Below are 17,485 nucleotides of genomic sequence, written 5' to 3'. Positions count from 1 at the left end.
CAAAATTGTCAAGTCAAGTTTGCGACCAAAACAAAAACAGAGACTTGTATTCATGCACAAATCATGAAAAAGACCGTGGCTGTGACGAAAACACTGGATGTTTTTTGGCCAGTGAGGAATTATGAGGAATATTAAAAGTCCCATATTATGCCATATTTCCTTCTTACAACTGCAATGTGTCTCTGGCGTGTCAATGAACTCCACTGAAGTGAGAAAAGTCACTAAATATCATGTTTTCTGGAAAACTGTGCATTTTGCAAGACAAATTCTTACCGGTATCGATACCAGTATCGGGTATCGGTACCGATACTGGGGTTGAGTATTCTACCGGTACGCAGAAAATACATGCCGATACCACAACACCGATACCAGTACGTGTATACTGTATGAATATGACAATTTTGTTAAATTTATACAGCAGTGAAACTTGTGAGAGTCACCTCATCTTCTAGAACAAGATGCTGAGGAATGTTGTTCAAATAATAGAATATCTGTTTGAAAATAACAAGGAGTTCTGTAAAGTGTCATGGCCTTAATAATTACTGGGCATCAGTGAGTGCTGATATGCAATATTGGTGCATCCCTAATAATTATCATGCAAGGCTGGAAGCAGGGATGAAGATTAAAAAGTGGCTGTAAAGTGAGACCTTTAATCTGCGCGTGTGTGTGAAACCACAGTGTGTATTTTTCTCCGAGCTGTGCCGTAAAATCTGAACCGTCAACATCAGCGTTTTTAAAGTCGTATTTGTTCTCCGCGTCTGTGTTACTGCTGATAAAAAAACTCAGACAGATGCACCCAGACACCGCGGCGAAGGCTAATGGTGTGTGACCGGTGGAAGTCGGTCCAGTTGCCAGTCAGCCGGGTCGCCGCTCCGACTGAAGGCCCTCCCGCGCTGAAAGTACAGCGTCACCGGGAGTTCCGTCTCCGACGCGTCAGCGGCCAGATAAGCTTCCGACCTGACTAAAAGATTCACTGGAATTGTTTTTCTTTTTTTTTTTCCTTTCCTCCGGCTTATCGGCCGAAATCCGACATGACGGGTTCACAATCGGCGGGTGGCAGCGACATTAGCCCGCCGGTGATTAACCACGGGCCACACGCTGGGCGAGCGGCGGCGCTTCCCAGCGGGCTCGTCAGAAATGGAAAACGCTGCTGATGTGATCTCAGCGGCGGCCGAGTAAGCCGAGGATACTGCATGAAGTCTGGGATTCACTCGCCGAGGAGATTTAAACGGCAAGTGCAGTGTAATCTGAATATTATTACCGTTATTATCGATGACAATAGTGCATCATCGTGTCGTGTTTGACTGCGCCCTCAACAATTCAGCTCGCTTGTTTTATCGCGGATCGAGTAAACTGAATTACGGGAACAGTGAGGAAGGAAGAGGGGATGAAACTTTGTTTGGACGCATGTGTGTCCTTTTCACAAGGAGCAATACAACTGAAGGCCTGACTGTTAGCAATATTGTCTAAGTCTTCTTTTTTTCTTTTTTTTCTTTTAGCCTTTATTTAGTTTACTGCAAATCGCAGAAAATGGATTTTGTTACGACTCATCCCAACAGTGCGAGACAGTGTTTTACCATCGGCTCCAGGCAGGGACTGGTTGACATTCATTTCTCTGTCCTCTTAAAAAAAAAAAATCACAGCAGACAGACTCAGATTTAGTGAGAAGCGTCAGCTTGTCTGCGTGAATTACGGCCGAACAAAGAAGAGGGACGCGGCCGAGGCGAAGTACGAGCTAATACAAGCGTCCCTGTCAAATCAGAGCGTCGGCTGCGAGGTCGTTCCCAGTCGGAAGGTGACAACAAGAGACACTTCGCTGCGTAGCAACCAGCCGTGATTCATTCCAGGACCAGCGGAAGAAACAGTTAGATGATTTTCTTCCCTTAGTTCTGTGTGGAAAAACAGACCTTTCTGCTTTTTTTCAGCGTTACATCACATGTGTCAAACTCCGAACTCCAATGCCCAGGGGCCAAAACTGCCCTGTCTGGCCTGCAAGAAAGACTTCTTAATGAATGTCTATGTTGCATTAAAGATGATAGCCGTTCGACGTCAGCAGAGACTTTTCCAATTAGTGAAGTCGAGAAATCACATAAATAATAAATAAAAGTGTCCAGGAGCGAGAAAAGTTGCCTTGAACAAAGTAAATTCGATAACTTCAGAAAGTGAAACGTGATGAAGGAATTCAGCGTTGTTCAGTGAATCCACCATTTTATATACAGACACTCCCTGTACAGCCTTCCAGTTATGACCGACCCTTTGAGGGCAACTGCGGCGCTGCGGACGTGGAACTCTGTAAAATTTGGTTTGACACACCAAAGAAAACCAGAAAGGGCTTCTGCAAGGGAAGAAAAACCCCTTCACTGTATCACACCGCTGATTATGCAGAAAATCCAAGCTGGGGGGCTCGTTGGTGAAGTGTCCGTTAAATCGGTTTTCGACGGCAAACTGGTGAATAACAGCAGAGCTGGTGCTCGTATGTGTTTAATTCCACCTGCAGGTGTCCACATTTCTGCGCACGCTTTCAATGCATGCTGCGTGCTAGGCGGTGGCGGCGGCGGCGGCGAGAGTGCAACGTGTACCTGCTGGCATAGTGCTCTATCCTGGAGTGGGTGTCATCATGGGGGAGCTGAGGTGACTGGGACAGCCTGGAAATGAATGGGGTAATGGAGATGAATGAGATCCTGCATGCATCGCACAACCTCATTACCACGGGGGGGAGAGTCGCAGGGTCATGCACGCATTCGATCACGCAGAGGCGCGCGGGACGCGCTCGCGCGCACACACAGACATCCTTCGGAAGCGTCACCTCGATAAAACAAATCTGATGATCCTAGGATGAAATATTGGAAGAGCGGGGGATGATATACAGAGCGGCCGAGGGGATGAGAAACTGGATGTTTTCGAGAGAAAGAAGGCGGTGAGACAGTGGGTGAGCTGGGGTTTTTTTTGTGAAGGGGGAAGGGGGGGGTTACGGAAGCGCATTGCTGCCATGCTAGAAAAAAAAAAAAAAACAGGGCTCAGAATCACATCATAACGTGAAACTATCATGTTACACATCATGTTATGACGTGAAAATTATCACGAAGAAAACGTGATAGTTTCACGTTATAACGTGAAAATTATCACGTAAAAATGTGATAGTTTCCACATTTTAACGTGATACTGAGTCCTGTCTAGTGTGGCAAAAATGCTGCTTCCGTACGTTTTTGATCTCTTATTATTATTATTATTTTTTCCAGCCGGTCAGATCAGGCAGGCAACATGCAGCGTGGTCATGCTAACACCGGCGTGAGATTAGTGGTGAAGGCGGAAGGCGTTCGGCCCGATCGGCTCTGTGAGACGGGGCGCCGGGCCGGCGGGACGGATACTCACTCGTACTGCTCCGGGCACATGCTGATGAGGGTGACGGGACTGTAAGAGAATCGGGGAGGGAGGGAAGGACGGGGGTGACATTGAGGGTCAAATCCTCTCAAGAGTCAAAACACAACAGGCGCAGGAGGAAGAGCGACGCAGGCGGAGGGGGCAGGGGGCGCAGAAAACCATGCTCGGACATCATCGTCCCCTGTGACATTTGAATTTTCTCGCAAAGACAAAGACGGATACAAAGACAGTTTAAAGAAAAAGGGAGGGGGGGCGGGGGGGGGTGATGGGCGACTGAAGCAGCCAGAGGTCTCTGATATAAACTGAGAAGGATTAACAACAGCATACTTCACCCCGAGTGCGCAGTTTAAAAAGCACCTTCAAGTGGTACCAAATTGTAGCTCATTCCTTTTTGAGCAGCGTGCACTTGAAGGTCCCATTGGGCAAATTTTCAGGTCTTATTTCTCATGAATAAAGCAGCCTCGTGTGATAACGATCCATAGAAAAACACTCAAAAGATCTTCAGCTGGTATATTTCGTCTTCTGTTTACAGCCTCCTGCCAAGACGGAAGCCTGGCTGGACCTTGCACACAGCTGCAGCTGCGAGGGCAGAGCAAACACTCAGCTGGGAGGTGGAAGAGGCATCAGTGCCCTTTGTGACATCACAAAGAGACGATCGCAGAAAGCCCAGCAGGCGAGAGAAGTAAAAGGACGGGGCAATTTTGCAATTTAATTTAGTAAAGTGGCTTTTTTTGAATACCTGAAACACCAGTAGCAAAACAAACAGCATTTGTTAGCAAAGAATATCTGCCGCGCGGTGCAGCAGGTTGATGTTTGGAGGGAGAATTTTAGCACGCGAGGACAAAGAAATTGTCATTTTGAGGCACGAGGAAAAGCGACAAAGCGGAGCAGTCTCGGCCATGACGACTACCGCTTCGCTCCTCGCGAGTGAAGAGCGTTAATTGTCACTGTTGAGCAAAAGAACAAGAACGTCGAGGACGCGCGCACGCAAAAATGTGTCGTTGTTTTTTTTCCCTCCCTGCGCGGAAGACGGCTGGCTGGTAATTGGCGAGATAACGGCCGGATGCTGTTCGAACTCCGGGGGGGTTGGAGGGGGTCGATGGGCTTGGACAAAAGAGAAAAAAAAAAATCGACATAGGAGAAGGAGAGGGAGGAGTAGGAGAGAGCAGGCTTGGCAGAGCAGAGTGGAGCAGGCTCACACTCAAAGCAGCAGCCGCCGGAGTTGGACCCTATAGGTCCACATCGCTGCCAGAGAGACGTATAGACATAGAGGGCGCTCCGTTTTCATTCAGCATTGGTGTCGTTTTTTTTTTTAAATCTCACTCCTCATGGCGGTTGCTCCACCAGGTATTTTTGTAGGTAGGTAGGTAGATAGGTAGATAGGTAGGTAGATAGATAGGTAGATAGGTAGATAGGTAGGTAGATAGATAGATAGATAGATAGACTTTTTTGATCTCACATTGGGAAACTACGCTTTTGCAGCACTAAAAAGAGGACAACAAACTAATCATAGTCCTCACAAGAAACAGGAAGAAGGTGAAGGAAGGAGAGAACTTGGGAGTTTTTTTGGGGGGAGTTCGACAAACAGTGGTGCTGTGACGAGCTTGACGGTGGCTTCAGTACAAAAGGGCAGGATTGTTTGTGCTACCGCCGGCCAGCTGAGGGGGCCGACAGATGCACAAATCTCCCGATGTCACCAACCCCCCCCCGCCTGCCAACGACTAAAGTCAAAGCTAAATGAGAAAGTCAAGATAGGAATTAGGCGCCAGCCTTTTCCAGTCTGGTGCATCTCAAGGCTGGAATAAACAAGTGGTGTAAACACCTCCTCACAATCTATTTATAACTCATGTTTGGGTGTTTTTTGTTGTTTTGTTTTTTTATTTTGGGGAGGGGGGGGGGGGGGATTTGGCTCAGGGTGGGCGATAAAAACGACGTTCTCTGCGTGCCAATGCTAGAAAAAAAAAAAAAACTGGAAGTGAAGAACAAGCTAACGAGATCACGTCCGCCGCAGTCGGCCTGCAACAATCTTGTGCATTTATCATTTTTGAGCGGCTGCCTAAATACAATTCTAAAAATCAATTTAGCCCGTCCCTCTGCATTAGTCACTGTCACATTTGGCGCTGCCGCCGCCGCTTCTCCCTGTTGTCCCCCTGCTTTGTTTACTTTGTCTGGGGCCAAAGATGACTTCTGCCCAAAGGAAAAAAAAAAAAAAATGGAAAAGAAAAGAAGAACGAAAAGTTTGAAGGCAATGTTGAAGTTGCTTTAAGCCTCCTGGTTGTTGTGAATGTTTAAGCTCCTTTTTACTTGCGTTTGTTATTTTTTTCAGTTATTTCCAAGTGAAAGCTGCTGAAAAGTTACCATTTGCCTGTCCATCCGTCCATCTATCCACACTTTTATTGCACAGGATCAATCTGTCCTTTTAATCCACTCAACAAGACCCATTCAAGCCAAAAATCTATTCAAAAAAAAAAGTTAACATTTGCCTATAAACCCATTAAACCCTCCTCCAGGCTTATCAGCAGCAGGAAAGAAAAGAAAGGAGGAGGGGGAGGGGGGATATGAGAGCCAGCACTAAACAAAACAGGAAGCCATTAAAATGTCCCTTTTGCAACAAGGTGACTATGATGAATAAAAGATTGCCTCTTTAGTGGAATGACGCAGAGAGCGGTGGGTGGGCGACGAGAGCAGTCGCCATTTTTTCCGTAATGAGGCACGGAAGAGAAAGGAGTATGGTTCGAGTTATGCTCCAAAAGTCAAAAATTCTAATAAATATAAAAAAAATATATTTTCAGTTCGCAGAGTCAAGACAGCTCATGAACTCTGTCAGCTGTAAAAAAAAAATTAAAAAAAGGAAGAAAAGTTTAGCTTTACTTGATTTAAATGACAGACTGTGTGTCGGATTTCGAAATGAGAAACTTTAAGCATTTCGATCCGATGCATCAACCAAAGTCTCGTCAGTCAGTCGGTTGTTCGGTCGGTCAGTTCAGGTCAAACGGCGGGACGAGAGGCTGTTAAACCAGCAGGTCTTAAATTAAAGTTAAACGCTTTCAAACACTTTCCCAAAACCTCTGCGTCAGATCTTCTCATAGAAATTTCCCCCGAGCTGAGCACTTTATTTCTGTAGATAAAGCTGTTTACAATGTACTAAAAGCCTGCGGATCGCCCCTCGGCTCACGGGAGAGAGAGAGCGAGAGGGAGGGCGTTCAGAAAGCGACGGGGGAAACGACCACGCTGAAAGTCTCCAATCCTCCCTTTCGACACGGATCTCCGCACTTTCCCCACACCTCCTCCTCTGCCTCTGGGGCCGTCTCTTTTTCAAAGGCACGCGCCCCTGCAGGAGTCATCTTTTTAAAAGGGGGAAGAAAGTGAGGGTGACGTAAGTCGAGGGAGAAGGAAGGGGAATGGAGGGAGGAAGGAAGCAGAGAGGAGGGCTGAGAGGGATGCTATCCATGTGAAGGGGTGACCGCGTGCAACTGGTGAGAATTTACAGTTTGTGAAACAGAAGAGTCGCAGCCGGTCCTCACATGGATGCAAAGCGAACACTTGTGTGTGTGTGTGTGTGTGTGTGTGTGTGTGTGGGAGGCATCAGAAAGTAATATAAAGAGTGACGACAAACACAAAAACAGCAACGCGGGGGCCGAGAAAGGAGACGGTTGTAAGAAATGCAGATCATAAAATCCTTCGAAAATGAGTCACAAAAAAGTTTAGGGGGGTCGCAGGCGGGGTAATATTTAGCCGAGGGCGGATGAGGAGGACCGGTGTGGGGGAGGAGCGGGGAGGGGGCGTCTCTCCGGAGGGAGAGAATTATCGCCGGCAGCCGGCAGGACATCAATCAGACGTATTCGCTGGGGTGGAGCTTCGGGGAGAAGATGTACAAGCGCGGCGGCGGCGGCGGCCCATGGTAATGACCAGAGCGACAGGTAAATAACTAACACCCTGCACACACACACACACACACACACACACACACACACACACACACACACACACACACACACACACACACACACACACACACACACAGAGCGCGCAGTGGATGTTTGTGTGCGTTCGGGGCTGAAAACTTTGAAGCACCTCTAAGCTGAGGGAAACTCTCCGCTCTGCCTTTTTACGAGTTGATCTAACTCATCGGAAAACTTTTCGTTTCACTTGTTTTTGACGTGATATCGGTCGCCAGAGGGGCAAAGAACGTTAAACAAGTTCTGTTTGCATCTCGAGTTAGCATATAGCCAACGGTGTTGCCTTGTCGATGGCGTGTTTGTGGTTGGCATCCAAATCTTTTTAGAATAGTAATGATGGTGATGAACGGTGGTCTGCCAGCTGGTCCAGTCCTCTCATGTCTGCGTCCATTCCAAAGGGTTAAAGCGCCCCAAATGTTTAAAATCAGCAACAAATATATAAAAGCAATCACCATTCTTCAGTGAGGGGGTGGTGCAGCCACCTAATTCGATTGGAAAGTATTAAACCACGTGCAAGGAGTTTCCTAATGTACGTAGCTGTAAAAAGGTGGATTTTTCGATATGAAAAGGCAACAAAAAACTCCAAAACCACGCAATTCTTCAAGTGCTGACTCAACATGCTGACTATTACTTGTGGTTGGAGGCAAGCAGTGAACTATGACTCAACTGGGAGCCAAATGACATTAGTTTTGCTATTGTTTCGGAATTTCATTTGAGCAGCAAAAACGATATAAATGCGACAATATTTCAAACGTAACAATATTTCAACACTTACGTTTCCATGTTGTCGCCCTCTAAGACCGTCTGCACGGGCAGGTAGCCCAGCCGGGGATGTTTGGCAAAGTACTTCTTCGAGCGGAACTTGTTCTTCAGCACTTTGGTGAAATCTCGCATGTCCTCGCCGGAAGTGGTCTGCAAGGGGGAACAGAGGGTAACGCGCAATGTTTAACGCAGCCTGTCGCGCTCAACTGTTGCGGCGTACGGATCCGTGTTGGATGCAATGCGTTGGGTTAATGAGATGCTGAGCGAACAATTTCAGGCCTGAAGTTGGGTTGCGAACCACCAGTTGAGAAACATTGATTTAGTCCAATTGGCTTACTGGCTAATCCAGGCTGTTTAGAATTTATTTATTATTTAAAGGTTTGTACAGTGAAGCAGCAGCATCGGCGGCAACAGCAAACTGCAACATTAGCTGCGTTTCCGTTGCCCCAAGATCTGCGCAAAAACCCAAGAATTCCATTAAAAAATGGTAATGGGAAAACCTAAACTTCAAAAAACAGGTTTTTACGCTCTCATGAGGTGGTTTTTCAGACGCATCAATACAGAGGTATATCGGTAACACTTTTTTCGCATTATCGGAGGTGACGTACGGGGTCACGTGACCAGTTCACGTCAAGTGAAAATGCTCAAAAACGCAAAATGTTTTGCATCTCCATCCTCCAGCATCACACCATTCAATGGAAACACCTGCAAATCGCAATTGCACTTTGTCAAAATATTGGAAAAATGGCTTTTATTTTGAGAGAACCTGCAACGAAAACGCAGCTAATGGAGCAAATAAAAACTATAGGGATAATTTAGAGGACAAACAGGAATGGAAACCACCCTCACGGGCCCCCTGGTGCAGTGAGACGTCAACACCAGGGGCCCCATGGGCCAAGTGGAGGAGATGTAATAACGGCGGAATCGCCGTCATCAAACACGGCGCGGCGTCAAATTTAGCCGTGGCGACGTCGCTCGCTCGCGCCCACGCAACAATAAAACTGTCAGTCCCGTGAAAAACAAAACACAATAAAAGGAGAAATGTGTTGCTCGTAAACAACGACGGCAAAAAAAAAAAAAAAGATCAAAGATCATCAATGATGAAAGACTCGGGTCTGATAAAACAGCTGCGCCGCGTTCGGAATAGACGCCCGTCGTGTAACTCGTTGAATCACATTGTATTTTGATGAATCTGTCCCTCCTGCAAAATGTGCCTGTGTGACAGACAAAATACAGAAATGGTGTTTTCACCGCGAGGATGAACAGAAGTGCCGCGGGGAGGGACGATGGGATAACGTATGACGCTAATAATGTTCCGAGGAAACAAAATATCGGCCCAATAACACCGAGCCCAACTGCGACATGACATCCAAATTTGAGCGACTTCGTGTTTCATTTAACTTCCCCGGGACTCCGTGGCTGTGCACGTCAGTGCCAGCAAGGTCTTCTCTCCCGGCCTAAACATACTAAGAAAAATAAGTTTTCCGATAAATATGATAATGACATGATAATAAAGTTATTCGCCATAGTCTTTTCTTTTCAAGACATAATATACACTTGGTTGTTTTTTCCACTGTTGTACATTACGGTAGAGTTTTTATCCAATCATATTTCAGCTAGCTTGTGTTGTCAGGTTCCATTAAATCTGCCATACACCAGCGGAACCGACATGGCAGGCTCCTGGTCCGCTGGAAGTGAACGGACCACAGTTATTTGCTTGAATATGCGATGCCAGGCCAGCCAGCTAGCTTTACGCTGAACTCCTGTGATTGGATAAGAAGCCCTGAGAACCTCTGAGACTGAACTCAGCCCGGAGGTCCTGTTGCCACCACGGCGAACCCACGACGGCTGAAGGAGAAGATAACGATTTAGTTGCAGACTCATCTGCAACTTAACGTGGAAATAATGTGGCGCAACAAGTTCAATTGTTTAATAACTTAAGAGTTCAATAGTTTTTTTTTGGTTGTTATTGTCTTGTTGGTCTCTCATACAAATTGGACGCAATGTGGAGTTAATTGGAGAAGTTTGGTGAGAGCAAGAGTTCAGTTTAGGGGGATTTATTAAAACTTTGGCGAAATCCCCTTTTATTTGTGAGTTTCGACAGTGCCAGTAGTGACCTTCGTTACTTAGTCTTAATTACAAATTAAATGCTATGGAAACTAAGCTTTGCTGGACTAGTTCCCCTTTATGAAGTGTGAAATGTGCAAGTGTGATTCTGTATGGATTTATTATTATTTATTTTTCTTTAAAAAAATAGCTCTTCAAACAAAGTTGTAAAATGGATGAAAACATAAATTCCGCGGGCCAGTGTTCTCGACCTGCGATCGAGGCGTACGTGGTACAGAAACCTTGATTAATGGGCCCTGTGGCTCCATAATAATCCCAGAGCCGTGTTTTTAAGCGTTTATCTCCGCGGCAAAGCTGAAAATAAGTCACGGCAGGCAGCTGCTGGCCCTCTCAACTGGGGGTGGGGGGTGAGGGGGGGGGGAGAGGAAGGACTGATCATCACTCTCTCTGCGGCAGCCTCCCCGCAAAGTCAATATCTATCCCATTTGCAAATTGCAAAGGCAAATTAAAGGACAGAAATGAGAAACGTCTCCGGCGGAGTCCCCTCCCAAGTTTGACGTTAAGCAATACTGAAATGAGTTGGCCCGCCAGCGTGGGGGCATAATGGCGAGGGGAAATTAAAAAAAGGGGGTCGTGGGGGGCGGAGTTCAATTGTGGCTGAACCTTCCCCCTTTTTCTCGTTGTCTGCTTTGAGAGCGAATAGGAGCTCTCTGGAAGGGATGATGAAAAGGAGCCATGGTGGGTTTTTCCGTCATTTCATTAGTTGGTCTGGTCAATATTAATGTTTGAAGAGCTGAGAAAGCAGTGAGAAGTGCGTTAAGGAGGCTAAAGAAGCTAGCACGTCGCTGGCCTGAGTAGAATTTGGCGCATTTCGATTTGGATTGTTTTCACTTGTCAGTGGTCAAATTTCTTTTAATTTTCAAAAAGGTCGTATACTTATTGCTTCAATATATTTCTCTTATTTAGTCTGTACTTCCTTATTTTTACTTTAGTAAAGAAATATTTTTTCACGCAAGTATCCGTACTTTTACTTAAATACAGATGTGTAATATATTTGCCACCTTTGCGAGCTTTTAGACACAGTTGAACGCAGACAGTGAGCAAAGCATTTTGTTTTTTTCACTGTTATGAATGTGTGAGAGTGGCTAAACAAACAGCACACAGACTTGTAAACAATGTGGAGTAGTGTTTATGAGTGTGTGTGTGTGTGTGTGTGTGTGTGTGTGTGTGTGTGTGTGTGTGTGTGTGTGTGTGTGTGTGTGTGTGTGTGACTGCGCGTTGATCCCTTACAGGTGTGCAGTACTCCACCATGGGGTAGTTGAGCTTGTGGCCCTTGGCAGTGCGCCCAGAGAAGAAGCAGCTCTGGCACACGTCATAGTTGAAGTGCTTCAGACTGCGATACCTGAGGAGAGAGAGGGACGGATGAGGAGGGAGAGGAACTGAAAAATACGATAAAGATGAGTCAGCGGGCAGCAGCGCGCAAACACCACTTTCATGTTTTCCCAGAGTGCCGTCAATTTCCATCGTCGCCAAACAAACGCACTTCTCCAAAAGTGCTGCCGCTGTTTGGAAAGAGGGAAGGCAAACAAGCAAACAAACAAACAAAAAAAAAAAACACTTGGATTTCCACCAGCGGCGCAACAGCCTGACGAGCACCATCCTTGGCGGCTGCACTCGAAGGTCTATTTAGCACCTAAATGAAGACAGGAGCCCATCCGGGCTAAATAGCCGGAGTGTTTTGTCTTGTCCCCACCGTCAAGGTTAAGCCGGCGACAAGCGGCTGCCGAGCGCCATATATCACTGGTGGTGGTGGGAGGTGATGGAAGACACGGGCGCCGTCACGTCAAACGCCCCATTACGGAGTGACGGACAGCATATTACTAAAAGTGAGAGGCATTAACTCACCTTCACAGCGGGAGGGACGAAGACGACCCCTAATTAACGAGCTTCAGACAAAACCTGAGCACTACTGACCTCGCGCCTTGTATTCTTTTTTTCTTGGGTATAATGTTTGCATTTTATAACTTGCGTCACTGCAGTACTCATGCATTTTTGCACTCACCTTTATCGCATTTTTTTTTTGCACTTCTTATTTGCACTACTCTAACGTAGTTTTATACTTTTCTACTCCCTTGTACCCGCATGCAATCCTTTCACCGAGTAATGAAATTTCAATGCTCTTTACATGTCACACATATTGTAGGATTGAACAATAAAGCTACCTTGAAGACAAAGCGCAGCCAAAAGTGTCTCAATAGCTGTGTTTCCATCACCCCTAGAAGTGCGCAAAGAAAAATATTGCAATAAAAAACTGCTAATGGAAACACCTACACTTGGAAAAACCTCTCAAATATTAGTAAAAGGTTTTGACGCTCTCATGAGGTGGTCTTTTCAGACGTATCGGTATAGAGGTATATCGCCAAAGTAACACAAAGTAACGGAAACACTTTTTTGCATTTACACGCCACTGGACTTGATGTACATGGTCACGTGACCAGTTCACTTCAAGTGAAAATGGGGCGTTATGTTTGGACGGAGGAGGAGACGGAATATTTTTTACAAGTGATGAAGAGAAAAATATAACAACTGTTCTTGACAGCAAACAAATGTAACGAACCAAAGCAAACGTAATTCTCGTATATCTCGCGGGACGAGATTTACGAGAATTACGGTTTATGCCCTTCACACCATTCAATGGAAACTCCCGCAAATCGCAATTTTACTTTTAGAAATATCGCTTTTATTTTGCGAAAAAACTGTAATGGAAATGCAGCTCGCCAGTCGCACACTTGGTGGATGGTGATGAGCATCTGAAAGGGACAGAAACATAGATCGTTGGTACTTCTTGACACAAAAAAGGGCTTTTCAGGTAATCATGCAGGGGAGGTGAGTGTACGCTTTAAATAAGACTTTTAACACCAGCCGCTGAAACCTGTTCTTAATCTGCAGCCGTGTACCTCGATAGAGCGCTATTTTCCCGGGCTTTGGTGTAAATCGGCTGGCATTCGCAAAAATGGCTGCAAACTTCCTTTAGTCAGGACATCACTGAAGTGAGTTGCAACTTAACGAGCTTCACATAAACGAGCCGTCTGTGAATCCAACGCGCGGCACGCTAACAGCAAGTGCAATTAGCACAGGGCTGCGGGAACAAAAAGCGAGCGAAAAGGTCACATTCGATTGCAAATAATTGTTGATAATTAGTCTGCAAACGAACAGAAAAAACACAGGGGTCTTTTGTTTTGTCTGGCTTTTCAGAGCATCAGGTTGGAATTATGTCGAATTATGTCGGGTGGTTTGGACGTCGCTGCTGAAATATTCACGGCGGACGAGCAGAGGCGAAGACGCGGCGGGCTTGTCTATTATTTATCGCGCCGGCAATCTGTTGCGCCTCAGCCGCTAACTTCTGCGTGTAAACACGTCGGCTGACAAATTAGTTTTGGGATGATCTTTCCCTCTCCCTTTGAAAACAAGCCCGAAAATGAGATCTGCAAAAATGCCTCTCTGTGCATTTTTTCCCCCCCCACCCTCCTTCCCCTCTCTGCCTTTCATTCCCTCTGTCTCTGCCTCTCATCCATCAACGACACGAAGCGGCAGCCGCGCACTTCATCAGGCGTCCGTCTGCGTTTCTTCCCGCGGGGGTCGGAAAAGCCGGGTTTCGGAAAAGGGACAGTGCCTTCCCGATGAGGCGGAGGTGCTGGAAATACGTCACAAACCGCCAAAGAGTGAAATAAAACCAGCGTCCGGCAGAAAACAAAGTACGCGACCGTCACACTGGTCCTGAATCAAAAAAAAAAAAAAAAAAGGAAGGCGGGGCCACATATGGATTGTGTGAACTTTGTATAGTGTGTATGTGTGACGCATGCCGCCGCGTCTCAGTGTGTGCGTGTGCGTTACATCACAAACCCCCCAGATGGTATTTAGTCAGCAGTGCATCAGCTGTTGACATTTAGATAAATGCCTGCCCTCCAGAGCGCCGCTGCCCTTTATGCTCAACCAGGAGAGAACAACATGGATGGTTTGCGCACCTTGTTACATTCCGGGCGGCGTTCGACATATGCCAGCTGAAATGTCGAATCTCAATATGCATGCCTGTGTGTGTGGTTTATATATATTTTTTTTCTACCTGAAGCCGACGATGGGACACTCCTTGCAGATGTTGCACTTGGCCTGGTGCTTGGCCGTCTCCGCCGCCGCCACCCTGTGCAGGACCGGGAGCCAAACCATGGACTGGGGCTCCAGGCGCATCCAGTCGACGAACTGCCTCGGCTCCAGCTCCACCTTGTTGTTCATCTGGACCACAAAAAAAGGGGACAGCACCGACTTTTAGGAACTTTAGATTGACCTACAATGAGAAATAATGAGAAATGCTTCAGATAGCTAGTGCTATATTGCATGGCCGGAAGTATCGGCCCTTTGTTATGTCACAAAGGGCGCTCGTAGGTGCTTCTTGAGGTGTTAGTGAAAACAGAATCCACCCAGTTGGTCCTTTTTCTACGTTGTTTTTGTCCCCATTTGCATGATGAGTGATCCAACAAAGCGTCAAGAAGAGCAAGGCTGTAAACAGAGGGCTAAATATGCTGCTTCCGAAAGATTGGGGATAATTAATTGTGCAATTCAGGGTTTTTTTGTCCGTTTTTGTGTGTGGAAGGTCCAGCAACGCATCAGATTTAGTCAGTTTAGTCAGTCAAGTGTTTTGAGGGAGGTTGTAAACAGAGGGCTCATCATATGCCGTTTTCTCAAGCTCTCTGGAGTGTTTTTCACAATGATTGAGATTAACATAACCTTCATTATTTGCCTCACCATCTCGCAAAGCACAAAGCCAGTATTTAACGTTTGTGAAGAACTCTGAACGAACGGTAGAAAAAGCAAAAACAAAAAGTGGCCAACACGGCCCCCGATGGAAATGACTTACAGGCGGTTAAACTCTTCTCGTTGCCAAAAGACGAATAAAGATGTGCACAAATTTCGGACGACACTACAGTGATGATTCCTTCGGGAATCATTGCGGCCTTGAGTTGTGGAGCGTGACAGAAACACTTTTACAACCTCCTCATTCATGTTTATTGGCCCACAGATCTAACAATAAACATTGATCTTCGCAGCCTCTCGGCCGCTGCTCAATACAATCATATCTTCCACGCTGGCCAGCAGCCAGAGAGCCCAGAGCTGTTTAGCTGCAAAAAAAAAAGAAAAAAGAGAGAGAGAGGAAAAAAAAAGGTCCCATTCTTAACCGCTGCATTTAACCTCCGGAGGTGTAAATGCTTATATAAATTGTCTAAACGTGTTACAACGTCGCTTTTGTGTCTTAATTTCCTCCCATTTGGAGGACACACGCCGAGGAAGGCACAAAAAAAAAGAGATTTATTCCAGGAGCATCTCTGCAGAAAAGCAGATTAAAAGGTAAGGAGCTTCGACATGGCTGAGAAATCAAAGACGACCTTTCCGTCACCTGACACACAAAAAGGGCAGCGAATGCCAGAAAGGAAAATTCACATCTGAAATAAGACCAGGGGGAGACGGTAAAAGAAACAGTGTGTGTATGTGTAAAATCTACCCCAGATGCCTTCCCAAAAATAGTCAGACCCAAACCTGTGTTTCCTTTTCAAAACGCACAGATGCTGAGAGAGAGAATCCCAACTTTGAAACTTTTTAATTTGCTCTAATTCTAGACTCGCTCTCATGCCAAGGTTTTAATCAGAGCGAGAGATAAGATGCATAATTATCAAGTGTAATCTGAACAACAACAACAACAACAAAAAACAACATTCACCAGATATCTTTGGTTGGATAGTTAAGATATTCAGAGCATACGGCAGGCAAACATTTTTGTAGAAAAGAATAAATAAATCTAAACATGTTTGATGCAAATCCTGTTTCTTATCTAAGATTTTCTGAAATAGAAAGAAAAAACTTCAAGGCAGTGAAAAGAGCTCATTGTTAAAACTTCGTGCAGTTGCGGAAGTGCTTTTGGTCAGGGCAAATTTAGCTTGTCTGCTTATTAAGTTTGGTAAACTCAAAATGTAGAGATTTTGAAATCCAAAGATTTGAAAGATGTCTATTATGTCTAAAAACACCTATTACTGTCATGACAATATTAATATATTCATTACCTATTTACTAAACTGCCGACAGGTCACATCTTATTTTGGCGACGATCATGATACAAACATTTGTGTTGGGCTTTACTTCATGAGTTGTGTATCCGACACGATATCTCGCTGAAAACGGTTGGATGTGTTCTTTTAACCACCAGGCTGCTTGTTAAAACTTTCCCTCCAACAGCAGCAGCAGGAGCAGCAGCGGCAGCATCTCTCATCCTTCCACTTGACCTTCCATGTGACCGCCCACCAATCTCCCTTCCCCGCTTCCCGCCGTCGCCTTGTTATTGCCCTCCTTTCACCCCGGCGTCGCCAAACAGCAGATTTATCGCGATTCCGAATTAATCGCTGCAGCGAGGAGAAGGATAAAAGGAGCGGCGGAGAGAGAGAGAGAGAGAGAGAGAGAGAGAGAGAGAGAGAGACGGACAATAGCGTTGGCCGGGCATTCATCACCACTTCGATAAACCGGATGACATCTTGCGCTGTCGCAGATGAACGTGCGTCACCGCCAGTGTCTGAAGGGAGTGACGGGTGTCGAGGTGTCAATCTCCGCCCGCCAACTCGGAGCGATGAATGAAAGATTAATGAGCAAGCGGTGGACGGTCAGTGTGGAGGAGCAGCCATCCCGTCTGTAGGCGATTTGTGCGTGCGTGCGTGTGTGTGTGTGTGTGTGTGTTCTAGCGTACGCGTGTAATAATATCCCATCAAGAAGCTGAAATGTCGGGAAAAGGAGTTTGCATTTGGGGAGCACAAAGAGATTTACGTCGGCCGCCTTCCACCACTTCTGAAAAAAGGCACGGCGTGGCGGACAGAAAGAAAATTTATCGCTCCTCATTTTAACGTTTGGCTGGCCGTTTGCGGCGGCCGGGCGACGAAAAAAGAAAAGGAAAAAAAAAAAAGAAAAAGCGAGGCGGTGACCCCGCTGGGGGAAGAAGACTTCATTAAATGCCAGTAACGTCCAGGGATAAAGCCTGCTCAAAGTGGCGAACTGGCCTCAGTAAAACAGCGGCGGACAGGCCAGCAGTGGCCCGCAGCCCATTTCAGGTTTAACGGTTGGTCAGCAGAGCTCAAATATTGCAGCGGTTAATAGGATTACAAGTGGCACAGGTTAGATAGCGGGGATTGGGGACTAAGAAGCCAGTTCACTTTTAGAAATAAGCATTGATAGCTTATCTCCCAAGGTTCGGAGAACTTGGCAAAAGCCCATTATGTGGAATG

The 17,485-nt window shown here is 46.2% G+C and overlaps 1 protein-coding gene and 1 long non-coding RNA gene across 11 annotated transcripts in view; both read right to left on the bottom strand.

Annotated features, from left to right (window-relative positions):
* Nucleotides 1-17,485, bottom strand: part of utrn (utrophin) — a 174,958-nt gene that overhangs the window by 17,312 nt on the left and 140,161 nt on the right. For 8 of the 10 annotated variants that reach the window (XM_076013511.1, XM_076013516.1, XM_076013512.1 and 5 more), the window contains 5 exons: nucleotides 14,293-14,459; nucleotides 11,460-11,571; nucleotides 8,116-8,252; nucleotides 3,373-3,411; nucleotides 2,580-2,645 (listed from right to left, as the gene is read on the bottom strand). In XM_076013511.1, coding sequence (XP_075869626.1) covers nucleotides 2,580-2,645; nucleotides 3,373-3,411; nucleotides 8,116-8,252; nucleotides 11,460-11,571; nucleotides 14,293-14,459 — 521 coding nt within the window. The remainder of the gene's footprint in view (nucleotides 1-2,579; nucleotides 2,646-3,372; nucleotides 3,412-8,115; nucleotides 8,253-11,459; nucleotides 11,572-14,292; nucleotides 14,460-17,485) is intronic. The other 2 variants (XM_076013518.1, XM_076013520.1) reach the window with 2 other exon arrangements.
* LOC142879961 (uncharacterized) lies at nucleotides 5,278-8,109 on the bottom strand. The gene is made up of 2 exons (XR_012925361.1): nucleotides 7,364-8,109; nucleotides 5,278-7,317 (listed from the first exon to the last, which is right to left on the bottom strand). It is a non-coding gene; the product is annotated as an uncharacterized LOC142879961 (long non-coding RNA).

Source organism: Nelusetta ayraudi, unplaced genomic scaffold (genome assembly GCF_046127955.1).
Source record: "Nelusetta ayraudi isolate G7.1 ecotype Tasmania unplaced genomic scaffold, CSIRO-AGI_Nayr_v1 ptg000151l, whole genome shotgun sequence".
Classification (NCBI taxonomy): domain Eukaryota; kingdom Metazoa; phylum Chordata; class Actinopteri; order Tetraodontiformes; family Monacanthidae; genus Nelusetta; species Nelusetta ayraudi.
Note: the sequence above shows the minus strand (reverse complement) of the source record. Positions and strands in the feature narration are given on the sequence as shown.